The sequence below is a fragment of the Hypanus sabinus genome, chromosome 15, assembly GCF_030144855.1.
Source record: "Hypanus sabinus isolate sHypSab1 chromosome 15, sHypSab1.hap1, whole genome shotgun sequence".
Lineage (NCBI taxonomy): Eukaryota > Metazoa > Chordata > Chondrichthyes > Myliobatiformes > Dasyatidae > Hypanus > Hypanus sabinus.
Window position 1 is genome coordinate 36,053,864 of NC_082720.1, and position 14,941 is coordinate 36,068,804.

At 43.0% G+C, this 14,941-nt stretch overlaps 1 protein-coding gene across 1 annotated transcript in view; it reads right to left on the minus strand.

Annotated features, from left to right (window-relative positions):
- Window positions 1–14,941, minus strand: part of LOC132405213 (E3 ubiquitin-protein ligase TRIM8-like) — a 43,392-nt gene that overhangs the window by 17,905 nt on the left and 10,546 nt on the right. The window contains exons 3-7 of the mRNA XM_059989903.1: window positions 10,104–10,337; window positions 9,047–9,069; window positions 7,485–7,621; window positions 3,700–3,769; window positions 1,250–1,308 (exon numbers count right to left, since the gene is read on the minus strand). Coding sequence (XP_059845886.1) covers window positions 1,250–1,308; window positions 3,700–3,769; window positions 7,485–7,621; window positions 9,047–9,069; window positions 10,104–10,337 — 523 coding nt within the window. The remainder of the gene's footprint in view (window positions 1–1,249; window positions 1,309–3,699; window positions 3,770–7,484; window positions 7,622–9,046; window positions 9,070–10,103; window positions 10,338–14,941) is intronic.

The window sequence follows — 14,941 nt, forward strand, 5'->3', positions numbered from 1 at the left end:
AGGAGAATAGCTGAATCAGCTGATGAACACCAACAAACAACGGCAGGCTTTCAGTCTCCATCTACCATGTTGTCATTTGATAAAATCACTGTACGCTGTATTTATATTTTATTTCTTTTAGGTTTGGGGTAAGGTAAAGCCTAAACTATCAGCATTGTAGATTGGTTCAGGTGCTAGGTTTTATCCAGTGATGATCTTAGCAAACTCATCAATTAATTCCTCTGCTCCTTTGTGATGAGCAGTTGCTTTAGAAATTCATTCCTGATGCTTTTTCTTAAATTTATGCAGCTAGCCTGCTAAACATCCACAATTATCTTCAATTTTCAGTTTGTCAGGATAGAGCTTTGCTTAGGATGGTGGGGCATTCACCAAGCTAATTGCCAAGCTTGAATAACATGGCGACATGAATGGATCTTTGCTTGTTTCAGGATCAGCATACCGTTAAACTGCATATGTTCTCTCAACTCTGACGAATCCACTCTTTCAATAGACATTCAAGATCTCCATTTTCCATTTTGCGCAATGTTTTCCTATTTTTCATTAACTTCTGTCATTACGTATGTGAGGTCATTTCTCAGAACTGCCAGAGACGTGTGCTTTGCTTGAGAACCTTCCCAGTGCCTCATGGTATTTTCCATTTGTAACAAACATTTGTAACGTTCAAAACATTTTTGGATTTCTGAGTTTGTTAGACTTGAATTTTTGGAAAAAGGGTACTCAACAGGTAATGCCTAATAAATACTGTAACCACCAAGTTTTATGCCTCATTTTTGACTTCTGAAGAACCCCTGGATAACAAGGTCACCAGATTCAACATATGAGAATAATTTTTATGCACATTCATGACCAAAACCATTTCTTGTCCTACTTATATATTGATATATATTAACATGTAGAGAAATTATTAATTATTTCTATATCAATAAAGTGATTGTGTGATGCAACACTAGTAGAAGAGACATTCTTCACTCTTTTCCTTGGTTGGCCATCTTATATCTTTTCAGCAGTGATATGTTATAATTACATTCAATCACAGACATAACATATTGCAATAAGTGCAAACTGCTGTTTCCTTAGATTTCACATGCAACATTAAAAACGAGATATGATGCTCAGAACAGAATGCCAGATTTCCACAAAGTAAACTTGGCTAAGCATAAGAAATATCATTAACATTTGAAAAAAGAATGTTCCATCTAACATTGTGATGGCTTGTTTTATTTGTGATGAACCTACTTTATATAAATACCTTTGCAAAATGAAGATGTATGCTGTAATCTTCGGACATCTTCACTTGCTGTGGGTTTCCTATAATAAATAACAAATCTTTGTTAGTACTCAAGTTGTCCATGCATGCTTTGGAACGCTGTTACTGATTGAGTGATGTAGAGATTTACTGATTAAGTGATGTAAGGATTAACTGTTACTGAATATGTGCCAAAGGGATCAGATTTGTGTAAGTTAAAATTCAGAGTGAAAAACAATCAGGTTGTGAAGGAGCATTCTACCTTTCAAGATTCTGAGAGGAATTAACATGGAAGCAGATGAGGGGTTGCTTCTTCTGTCTGGAGTTCTAAGGGGCATGATCACAGGTAAAAAGGCTGACCACTTAGGATGCGGATGTGGGAAATTTCTAACCAAAAGCTGGTAGCATATCTTTGGAATTCTCCATCTCAGAAGACACATTCAACACTGTCATTGCAAACTCGGTGAGAATATATCACAAAACTTTGGAATATCCAGTCGAAAATATAGAAAATGACAGCCAAAAGAAAGTGTGGAAGAATCCCACTTTTACTGATGTAGCAGCACACAAGCAATTTATTGAAAATAGGGACAATCATGATTGTTCAGTATATAGAACATATAAATTTTTCATTATTAAGGAAAATCAAGAGATGCAGGGTTATTGCAAGAAAGTGGTGTTAAGATCAGCTACAACTTTATTGAACGGAAAAGTATCTGAGAGGTTGAATCATCTACTCCATTTTCTATTCTTCTGCTCATATTGAATTTTGAGTTCTAGAGTTTCTTGAGCACAAAGTGAATCTGAAGACTTTAGAATCGAATGAGGAAGCAGACTTGAGGTAAACAATAATCCATAATTAATCTTAAATGGTGGAGAAAGCTGAAGAGGTCATTTGATCTTTCATTTCCTGTTATTTTATATTGATAGACATTCTGAAAAATAGCATTGTGGATTGTGCCATCATCTCTGGTAGCCATTGTTGATTGGTGAGTACTCTGCTGAAGAGTAGGACTGTGGCTGAAGCAGGCTTCTTACAAGTTGCACCAATAATTGCAGTTGATTTTGCAATGGAATATCAAGAATCAAGCCTTTGTCTTTCCTGTACGTTACGTCTTCACTAAGTCATCTCTGACCATGTTCAGCAATACTTGAAGGAGTATAGGCCTTGCTTTATGCAAGCTTTCCATTCACAGTGGTACAAAGAAACTCCCAGCTTTTTCCATAAGACATAATATTTACAAAAATGTATGTTCAACCCAAGTTCAGCCACTTAATTTATAATCTCTGTTTTGTCATAAGATTATTAAGATAGTGGCTGATCACTAATAATTCCACAGATTTTGGCATCAACCACAGCTCTGTGATAATGAAACTGTTGATGGGGTCTGATTGCAGAATGTAATATCCAGTCTATATTGCCAAGTAACATGTAATATCATTGGCAAGTAAATAGACAAGAGAACCTCCTCTCCTTCTTTATGACAAGATTATAAAGATCACCATCATCAACACCATTCCTTTGGTCAGTTATATCAGACTGTGGCAGCAAGACGAGAAGAAATAAGACAAGAGGATAAATTTCTCATCTCTTTGGGCCTTCAAAGCCTCTCCACACCTGTAATATTTACTGTGGTTTAGTTCTTGATATTTACCTGGACAAGCATAGCTACAGCAAATCGTCTGTAAGAGTACTGATACTTAGATCTGTGCCCCCTCACTTTGAATTCCATATCCACCACTCTAATAGTGGTACACTGTAGCTGTTGTAGGCACCGTTGAATGGAAACAAAATAAATAACCTCCCATGGATATTTCAATTGCTCTCCCTGTTACCTATGAAATATTTCAGCTATAAAATAATAGAAGTGGAATATTAAATGAGCATTATACATAGCTCTGCTCAAACCAGAAAATAATTGGAAATATGTTTTAACATTTTATGAGGCACACAATGACACGTCCTGTACAATAGGAAGTCAGAGGATGTGTGCTGATTATATTGGGGAAAAAAATGTACTATTATCTTTGGAGCCCACTTGACCTCTATTGACTATCGAATAACAGAACTCCGAAAAATGACTTTTTAATGACATCCTGATTCTCAATGCCTTAAACATTATTAGTCTCTTAATTTTAACAAATCATTTTCCCAAGAATTCTAACAGTTCAATACATGTGAACAAATTACACATGAAATTGGTGGTAAATATAGAAATAATCTGTCAAATTATTGGATTTTCTTTGCATGATTAATGGTTCTATTTATGCATTTTGTGAATTTCCCAACAGACTGCTTCTTCTAAATTTGAACTGTATTTTTCCCTCAAGTCATTAGGTTTAGTGGCATCACTGTTACTTTTTACTGCAGCAGTGACATTATATAGAAAATGAGTAGATTAGCCTTTGATATTTTGACAATGCAGAATGATATTGACTTTTTTTTTACTCACAGATAATCTGACAAATTATCTTCCCCGCTTTGATCTTTCATTTCTTCTGTTACTTCACCATCTGGCTGGGCTAAATACATTTTTAAAAATCATATATAGAACAAGATTATGATACGGTATGTGCTGTTATAGTTATAATGATAAGTAACAAATCTGAAAGAAATAAAATCATCGTACCAAATGAGACATGCAGGTGGCATATAGAATATGGATTTTATCTTTTGTAATGATTCACATTATGAGCAGAACATTAAATACTTTCTATTTATTATTATGACTTTCTGATCCTTATTGTGCCTCACATGGAGTTTCTTGATTATAACTGTGATAAATTTTGTACCTTAAAATCAACTAATGGTTAAATGTTGCACTGTAATAACCACATACGTCATCTAGTTGGTTTACCATATCATTCATTACACTCTCTACCTTTCAGCAATTTTCATTCTGTTGTTGATAAAATACATGGAGAGGGAGATCCTTTCCTTTTTGAAGAATCCCTTTAAAACTAACGGCTCACATAACTCTTAGATACCACCTGACACTTTTGCCTTAAGTAATAAGTGTCAGGGCAGGTGGAATATGTGGATCATGACTCTAGCCCTATCTCTAACCACAACAAAATACCCCAGCTAGAGTTTCCATATTGTCACAATGTAACCAACAGGCTTAAAATGAGCCTGACCATGTTGTCCAACAAAGGGTAACTTATTATATTTTTACTGTGCAGCCAGAAGTTTTCAGAGATGGAGTAGGGGATGCCACAGAAATGTGATTATACCAGCTTGTTTCTTCTGGTTTCCTGTTTGTCTCCACATCCAGAATTGCCTCAATGCCACAGCAGTTTGAATTCTTTTAAGTCTCGACTGTGGGATGCACTGAGGTGTGCAACAGGCAACTTATCAACAGGAGAGATTCTGCAGGTGCTGCAAATCTGGGACAGCACACACAAAATGCTGGAGAAGCTTAGCAGGTAAGGCAGCATCTACTTTACTTTGTCTCTTCACCATCCCCCACCCTCTTCCTGGTTTCACCTATCACCTACCACATTGTACTTTTCCTCCCCTACCCCCAACTTCTTATTCTGACTTCTCATCTTTTTCCTCCAGTCCTGACGAAGGGTCTCAGCCTGAAAGGTCGACAGTTTACTCTTTTCCATAGATGCTGCCTGGCCTGTTGAGTTCCTCCAGCATTTTCTGTGTGTTGCTTGAACTTCCAGCATCTGAAGATTTTCTCTTGTTTATTTTCTCACCTTTTTATTGATTTGAATCATTTGATGTATTTCTCTCATGATTCCTTTTTCAGTTTCTTTTCTCCACATTTTCTAATATCATTTCAGTCCCAGGAGAATATATGATTGAATTTAATGTTCAAATATGCATCATTTAACAAATATTAGGTAATGTTAATATCCTATCACCAAGAATTTTTCTTTCAGTCTCATCATTAGTGTCTTGTCTCTTATGAATCCCAATTTTGTCCTTCAATTCGTCGTTCTCTGTCAGGAGCGGGGACAGGAATGGACCCAAGTGCAGGACGCAAGCACTGAAGTACGAGGGGTAGGACAGGAGGGGGATGCCGCGGCACGCAAGGGGTAATGCTGAGGTACAGGCAGACAGTGAGTCTTAGTTGGGCAGGCAGAGCAGGAGGATCCCAGAGTTCGGGCAGAAGGCAGGTTCTTGAGGTACATGGCTTGGCTGGAGGAGAGCCCCCACCTGGGTGAGCCGCATATATCCCGGGTAGGGCCGCCTCCCAGGCGGAAACACAGAGGCCTGGGCAAGACGCGGACTCTTAGGCAGGTGCGGGGCATAACCCATCAGAAGCGGGGGGTGGGCGGGGAAGGGGCAGAACACCCCACCGGGCAGCGGCAGGCCAGCCGGGCCTGCCCGACGGAGGCAAAGGGGTAGAACGGGGACTAGGTCCAGCGTGACCAGCACGACAGCCATGATCCCCAGGTAACTCGGGAGAGGCAGACAGACAGCGTGAGCAAGGCAAAATGGGCAGAGCAGCGGGACCAGCGCATGTGAGAAAAAGCAGGGGAACAAGGCCAACCTGGACAGAGCAGGTCAGAACCTGGGCAAGGTAAACAGGATGCGGAGCAGATCAGAACCCGGGCAGGGTAAACGGGATGAGGAGCAGATCAGAACCCGGACAGGGTAAACAGGATACGGAGCAGATCAGAACCCGGGCAGGGTAAACGGGATGAGGAGCAGATCAGAACCCGGACAGGGTAAACAGGATACGGAGCAGATCAGAACCCGGGCAGGGTAAACGGGATGTGTAGCAGGTCAGAACCCGGACAGGGTAAACGGGATGAGGAGCAGATCAGAACCCGGGCAGGGTAAACAGGATGTGGAGCAGATCAGGACCCGGGCAGGGTAAACAGGATGAGGAGCAGATCAGAACCCAGGCAGGGTAAACAGGATGAGGAGCAGATCAGAACCCGGGCAGGGTAAACAGGATACGGAGCAGATCAGAACCCGGGCAGGGTAAACGGGATGAGGAGCAGATCAGAACCCGGACAGGGTAAACAGGATACGGAGCAGATCAGAACCCGGGCAGGGTAAACGGGATGTGTAGCAGGTCAGAACCCAGACAGGGTAAACGGGATGAGGAGCAGATCAGAACCCGGACAGGGTAAACAGGATACGGAGCAGATCAGAACCCGGGCAGGGTAAACGGGATGAGGAGCAGATCAGAACCCGGACAGGGTAAACAGGATACGGAGCAGATCAGAACCCGGGCAGGGTAAACGGGATGTGTAGCAGGTCAGAACCCGGACAGGGTAAACGGGATGAGGAGCAGATCAGAACCCGGGCAGGGTAAACAGGATGTGGAGCAGATCAGGACCCGGGCAGGGTAAACAGGATGAGGAGCAGATCAGAACCCAGGCAGGGTAAACAGGATGAGGAGCAGATCAGAACCCGGGCAGGGTAAACAGGATACGGAGCAGATCAGAACCCGGGCAGGGTAAACGGGATGAGGAGCAGATCAGAACCCGGACAGGGTAAACAGGATACGGAGCAGATCAGAACCCGGGCAGGGTAAACGGGATGAGGAGCAGGTCAGAACCCGGGCAGGGTAAACAGGATACGGAGTAGGTCAGAACCCGGGCAGGGTAAACAGGATGAGGAGCAGGTCAGAACCCGTGCAGGGTAAACAGGATATGGAGCAGATCAGAACCCGGGCAGGGTAAACTGGATGTGTAGCAGGTCAGAACCCGTGCAGGGTAAACAGGATATGGAGCAGATCAGAACCCGGGCAGGGTAAACAGGATGCGGAGCAGATCAGAACCCGGGCAGGTTAAACAGGATGCGGAGCAGATCAGAACCCGGGCAGGTTAAACAGGATGCGGAGCAGATCAGAACCCGGGCAGGGTAAACAGGATACGGAGCAGGTCAGAACCCGGGCAGGGTAAACAGGATGCGGAGCTCAATTAATACAACTTCAGTACAGTTTTTTTTCTGCTCAGTTGCATTTTTATGTTAGGTCTATATAGTTGCAAAATATGATCTAAATTCTCTGTTATGATCCTTTTACTGATGATTTCCTGATTTATCTACTCTGAATTTCCTTCTAATTTACAGAGTATCAGTGATAAACATATCAGACATTATAAACTACAGTTCTAAATGATATCTGCATTCCTCACACAATTTTATATTGGTATAATTAATTATTAATATTTTTAATATGAATAAAATTTTATAAAGTTTATTTTGCTAATAAAAACAACTAGAAAATAGATACTTGTCTTAAATGTTTCATAAAACCAGAGTACTTACTGCGATGGTCCAAAATTAGTTTGCTTATCATCTCAAAAATTCGCTTAGTTTCCTGTTTAATGGTCATTATTGTAGTTTCCTCAAGCATTTTCCAGATTACCTTTATTGTTTCTACTTCAATGTTGTTGCTCAAAATCCTGAAATTGTATTGCAGCCATTAGAATGCAGCCAAGTATTTCTGATTAAAGTCCTTTCTACCTCAAACTAAATAGTACATCTTTTTGTTGTGTGTAATTTGTCAGAAAAAATTTCAAACACTGCAATTTCCGTGACAAAATCTTAAAAGAGATGAACGATTTTCCTGTTTTTTCACAAAGACCTCTGATTAATATTGTTTATATTGAAATGACTTACTACATCATCAATATATAATTATGATTAACTTATGCCAACTGTTCGCTCCCCTCTCTTTTCTTGTACAAAAGAAGTGTAGGAATAATGAAACAATCTTATTGGATTTTTACATTTAACTTTCTACAAGGACATCTTACCAGATTTTCTGCAAAAATAAAATGCTTATTTTTTCTGTAAAATATCAAATCTGGTAAGGTGATTAGTATTTTATAAATTCGGTCTAAGTATCAGTTTTGGATATTTCTTTTAATCAACTTACTTTTCATTATTTCTGGACATGAGCACACAGAATTGCACAGGTAGTTTTCTACTAAATGCATGAGCCGTAAAAAGTTCTGTTTTACGGGTTGATCACGACTTTTCCAGAAACTGATGGCTCAGCATCTCTTTTAATTCAGATGAAATTACAAATGTTCTGAATGCTGCTAATAACACTACAAGTGATGAAGATGGCAGTGATGATGAAGAAATGGATGAAATTAAAAGATTTACTATTGACAGGTTAATTGAGCTGTTAGGTGATTTAATCAAAGGGTGAGAGGAACAAACCTTCGTGATGGAACAAGAGCTGATGAATTTTTATTTGATAGAAGAAAAACTACACAGGGAGAGATCAAAACACATGAAAAAACTTTGCCTGGATGAAATGTTTAAAAAGATAACTGAGAAGCAACATTCTTTGTAAGCACAGTAATTAATAGATTTATATTTAATTTTAGTTTAATTACTAATCCTTTTTAAGCTTCTACAGTCCATTTTTGCCATTATTGTTGCATCATCTCTTTTAATCCGGCAAAGCTCAGGAACCAAGGTTGCTGGAGTATTGGTGATCAACCTGTAATGTTAAGTTATAAGGGATAGCATTTCAGAATGCTGTCTACTCTGGGGACAGATTTCATTACTATGCTGCAGTTGACTTAGAAGCTGAAAGGGACCAGCTACAACTTGCTGCTTCTAATTGGCACTTTGCTGACACCACTCATCATGCCCTGAATAAAGTAAATCAGGAAAAGGCTTATTATAAAAGGGGACAGTGTGTACGTTAAGGGAAGAGTTGTGCTCCCATTGTTACTATGGAAATGAAGGTCACTTGGCACATGGGCTGCTTGTTGTCAGACTACAAACCAAGACACTCAGAATGCAACAGGAACTCCACTGGAGAGGCTGAGCTAAATTGATCCTTTTAGTTGTGCTGTCTTAATTCCTACCTTTCATGAGTAGATTTGAAGTCCTAGAAAATAATAAAAGAAAACATTTAAATATTGTTCAAATCTTCATATATTACATCTCATTTAATCAGATAATACCAATGTTCATGGAATCCTGCAGCTCATCAAAAAACGATGATGTGTGCATAAATATTGTTTTGAAAATACAGTATTTCATCATTTTAAAACTGAAAATATTCATTGAATGTCAATAACTGTTCATAACTTTATAATTAGACCAGTCAGAAGATTAATGAAATTGTTTGATCATTGATTTCACAGCTATTATATTCTGTAAATTCTGTGGTATATTCTGTAAAGAAAGTATATATTCTTATTGTTTAATATATATCCTTCTTCCTTTCCAGAGGATTTTGTGCCTCTCTGTAGCAGTACCACTGGGATCAATAGTTCAACCCAACTCAATCTTCCCTGCAATCATAGTCTCCTCCACCAAACACAGGCACACACAAGGTCAGAAGGTGTAGGCTTCAGAATTACCACACAGCTTTGCCTTATACGGAATGATAACAAAACTCTGACGTGGGATTTTGAATGCATGAGTGAGTTTGTGCCATTTGTAAAACAATCTACAACTACCAGTATTTTGCACTGAGATTGACGTGTTTTAATTTATGAATGCAAATTAAGTGCAGGTTAGAAAACTGGAGGAAAGAACATAAGTTAAATCAGACAATTGAGGAAAGGTTACATCAAAACTGGATTTTAAAAATATGGTGATTTCAGAGGAAGGGAAAGATAATAGAGACAGACTTTCTCCATGTTACATTTCATACAGACTTCAATATATTCAGTTGGATATTGCTTCAGTTCCTTGTTAGATAAGCCTGTGCCAATCTTCTAGAAAATATGGGGGGAATAAAACGGGATTAGAGTAGGATTAGTGCAAATGATAGCCAGCACAGACTCAGTGGGCTGAAGGTCGTGTTTCCATGCTCTAACTCTTTAACTTCAATGGAAAACTTTCAAATCAGACTTATAAAAACACATTCAACATGCAATTTATCAATATGATTACTAGGAGTAGTATTTTTACCTTAATAAAAAATAGTGGGTCTTTCTGATTTTTCAGGTCTTGTACTCCCTGAATAAGTTGAATAACAACTTCTCTTTTAATTTGTAATTCTTGTATTTTCTTTAAGACTTTTGAAAGGTTGGTGTTTTTCTCTGTTATGATTGTGTCCAAGATTTGCTTTTCTTGCTTAGTTACTAGCATTCTAATTTCTTGGAACAGATCTGAAATTTGTTTTCTCAAAGTAGCACTGTCTTTCTGTATAAATAAAAGAAATCCAATTAACATTTAGGAACATACACAGGAAGTTATGCAAATTAAAAAGTAAGGTTTAGTTATGTGGAATAATATCTGTACTGTAACATTTTCTTAAAACCTAGGCTTAATTATACATTCAACTTCATTATAAAAGAAGAATCTTTATACATTTTAAACACATTAACTCCAGCTGCTCCTCGGTACCACGGAAGTTCAACAGCCAGGCCAGTAATTCATGGTCCAACCGAAGCAAGAACCAACAGCCAAAGAGGTAGGGGCAGAAGCAGCTGAGGTTCTGGTCCACGGTCAGGAGCGCCCGACTGGTGACACAATAGTTCTGCTCAGGGTGGAGGATGCCACAACGCGTTGTCCTTGCTCCCCCTCGTGTGACAGTACTGCTCTGAGTCCCCCGTTGTGGTGTCATCAATGAAGGAGTGGGCTGGATCAGGTACACCAGCACCGGCGCCTGGTACGAGTCACGGGGGGGGGGCGGGCCATTCCCACCTCCTTGGGGTCCATGCTGCTCCCTCCACGCTCACCACGTGCACCAGGAACTTCGCCTGGCGGTGCAGCCAGCGGCGTTCTGCGGGGTTAAGGTGAAGGTTCACCTGGCCAATAGCGGCAAAGACCTCTACCAGGTTCCACAGAGCATCATCAAAAATGGTGGCGTGCACCAGGAGATTGTCCAAACAAGTGACACAGCAGCTCTGTGGAATATGAGCCAGCACCCTCTCCATCAGTCTCTCGAACATAGCCAGGGTGTTACACCGCCCAACAGCATTACATTAAAGTGCCACAGCAATTTAATGACAGTGGATCTTGATCAATGGAGAAGACAGTCTTGGGCCGGGCCTCCAGGGCTAGTTCAACCTGCCGGTACCTACCGCAGAGATTGAGAGAGCTGAACCAGGTTGAACTCATGATAAAATCCAGGGCATTATCAATTCCAGGCAGCAGATAGGAGTCCTTCTGGGTCACGGCATTGAGGTGACACAGAATTGCCACAACCCATCTTTCTTCCTGATCAACACCAATGGGGCTGCATACGGGCTTTTGGGGAGCTTGATGATGATGTCAGCCATTACCATCTCTTTGATCCACTTCCTGGCATTTGACGAGAGCCGGGCATGTGGTGAACTACATATACCTGTCTGGACACATCCCCTGCTGACTGCTCCTGTGGCCCCTCCCACGGACCCCGGTATAAAGGCGATTGAGGCCTGAGCCCGGTCCTCAGTCTCCAGGATGTAGTATGGTGGTCAACTACTGCTTGTTCTTTCTTCCAGTCAATAAAAGCCGATATCTTGCCTTCACGCCTCAGAGAGAGCTATTGACGGTGCATCAGGGCAATGGGGTCGAAAGTGGATGGGCTGGGTGCTAATGTGGTGTTGGATAAGCTCTGTGCGTCTGCGTTCCTCATTCCTGGTTACGGAGATGTTGAGATGCTAATCCAGGAGCTCTTTCAGGTATTGCCACTGATCCAAATCCAGGCCCTCACTGCTCCACTGCCCTTACACTGCCTGGCATTGCTGGAAGACACCACAGCAGTGTTGCTGATGACGCGCGCTGCACTGATGCGGTCGCGGATGACGGGCACGGTGCGCCGCGCTAGGGTGAGTGGTGCTGGTTGTTGCCGTGCTTGCCCGGTCTGCTCCCTGGAGCTGCGCTGCCAGGCAACCACAGCTTCGGCACCAAGGTAGCGTGTTTCCCCCCCCCCCCCCCCAGCAGGACAGCAGGTCCAGGCCAATGAAGCAGGAGTCCTGGATGTTGGCAGCCGCACTTCGTGCTCACTGTGTTTTCCCCACATTGAAGCATAGCCTTCTCTTCCCTCCCATCGCTGCACGGTCTCCGGTAACACAGCCAGCTGGACCACCGACACTGTCCATCCAGCTGGCTCGTGTTGGTGAGGGCACCCGGATGCTTAATGGTGATGGGTGACCCCATGTCCAGCAACGCAGATCACCCACCACACAGTCCACATACAGTTTTATCCTTGCTCTTCACCCAAACACCCCACCCCGGAAGTCAACAATGGAGGCATTCTGCTGGAGGCCTTGGGGAAAATTGGAATGCCTTGGGGTGTGGAGGGGTGGAGGGTCTAAAATTGCTCTCACTGCCTCTGTCAGCGATGATGGCGATGCCTGGCGATTGTACTGCTGAAGGCACTCTGTCCTTTACAGAGGCGTGGAGGGCGAGCTCTTCCCTGGGCTGCGGGAGGGAACTGTGGGTAGCCACGCAGAGCACAGTGATGAAGATCTGCTGCAAGCACCCCAGGCTTTCTCCTACCTAGTGCCGTCTACGGCCCAGTTCTTCCCTCGTTGCTTCCTCCACTGCAGCACCGCTATGAAGGCCCTGTAGTTACGCTGCTCAGCCAGTGTTAGGTCAAGGAGGGCCCTTAGAGCATCTCTCTCCGGTGCCAGGGCAAGGTGCACTGCCTACTTGGTGGGGCTCCACTTGCTGTGCCATGTGGCAAGTTTCATTAGTGCCAGGTAGAGCTCCAGGAGGCTGGGACCATTGTATCTGGGGAGCTTCAGGGTGGATTGTGGTGTTAATTGCTGGGGCCCAGTGGTCCTCCTCTTTCTCTGGCAGAGTTGGTGGCACCTGCGCATTACCCACCCTCCCATGGCTGCAGCATCTTGGGTTCCCTGGTGCAGGCCACAAGGGAGGTGGGTTATGTGCTCTGCCATGTACCCTGGGTTGGTGAGCCTGGGAATGCTCGCCTCAGCAAGGTTCCTTGGGGAGGCACAATGCTCAGTTCCCGGGTTCTCCTTCCAGTTTTCCAGAGCCCAGGCATACTGCTCGGTCCCTCGACTAACTTCCTGTTTCTTAAGGCACTCCATCTGACATTGTATCTCAAATGACGTCATTATTGCAAAAAGCACAAGAGCACTATGACCCAGGAAGAGAACCCACACAGTCACATACAGCTGAGGAAGGTGATTATTATACACAGCAGGGTGACCCACAAACACACAAGCAAATAGCTGTATAAACAGAGATAAAACGTAACAGTAAGTGAATTTGAGCATTTCACTACAATCGCACAAAAGCATTTTTAAACAAGAACAATAAATAGTACTAGTGATGCACCATCAATAACTCACACTGAGACGTAAGGCGAGATATCGGCTTTTATTGACTGGAAGAAGGAACCAGGAGTGAGTGTCCATCATACTATGACCTGGAGACTGAGGCCGAGCGTCAGGCCTCAGATCGCCTTTATACAGGGGCCTGTGGGAGGAGCCACAGGAGCAGTCAGCAGGGGGCGTGTCCCGACAGGCACATAGTTCACCACAACTAGCCTCTAGGAACACTGGGGTGAGCTGTAGACCATGAACTCAGGGTACCTTAAGACATTGGTTTTCTTAGATTTATGCAGATCTGAAATAAGTAGTTGAGGTAGCAACACACACAAAATGCTGGTGGAACGCAGCAGGCCAGGCAGCATCTATAGGAGAAGTACCGTCGACGTTTCGGGCCGAGACCCTTTGTCAGGACTAACTGAAAGATAGTAAGAGATTTGAAAGTGGGAGAGGGAGGGGAAAATCTGAAATGACAGGAGAAGACCGGAGGGGGTGGGGTGAAGCTAAGAGCTGAAAAGGTGATTAGAAAAAGGGACACACAGATGGAGAAGGGAAAGGATCATGGGACAGGAGACCTAGGGAGAAAGAAAGGGAGAGGGGAGCACCAGAGGGAGATAGAGAACAGGCAAGGAGTGATTGTGAGAGGGACAGAGAGAGAAAAACAGAGAGAGAGAGAGAGAGAGAAAAAAGGGGGAAATAAAAAAAATAGATAGATGGGGGATGAGGTAAGAAGGGGAGGGGGGCATTAAAGGAAGTTAGAGAAATCAATGGTCATGCCATCAGGCTGGAGGCTACCCAGACAGAATATAAGGTGTTGATCCTCCAATGTGAGTGTGGTTTCATCTTGACAGTAGAGGAGGCCATGTATAGGCATATCAGAATTAAAGTGTGTGGCCACTGGGAGATCCTGCTTTCTCTGGCAGACCGAGCGTAAGTGTTCAGTGAAACAGTCTCCCAGTCTGCGTCGGGTCTCACCAATATATAAAAGGCCACACTGGGAGCACCGGACGCAGTATATCACACCTGCCAACTCACAGGTGAAGTGTCGCCTCACCTGGAGGGACTGTCTGGGGCCCTGAATGGTGGTGAGGGAGGAAGTGTAAGGGCAGGTGTAGCACTTGTTCCACTTACAAGGATAAGTGCCAGGAGGGAGATCAGTTGGAAGGGATGGGTGGGGATGAATGGACAAGTGAGTCGCATAAAGTAGAAAGGAGGGGGTGGTGGGAAAGATGTGCTTGGTGGTGGGATCCTGTTGGAGGTGGTGGAAGTTACATAGAATTATACGTTGGACCCGGAGGCTGGTGGAGAAGGACTTTTCAGTCATGCTTTCTAAATTAGCTTATTTGCCTGGGAAGATAAATATCTGGTACAAACACATTTGAAAAGCATAGACACTGAGATACCTGTGTAGCCACTGTACAAACCTTTTGGATATTAAAGCCATTTTTCAGCTGGAGTCACAGAACCAAAAAGACAAACATATTAGTATTTTTTCTGCATTCCCCTTTTCTCATGTGTGGG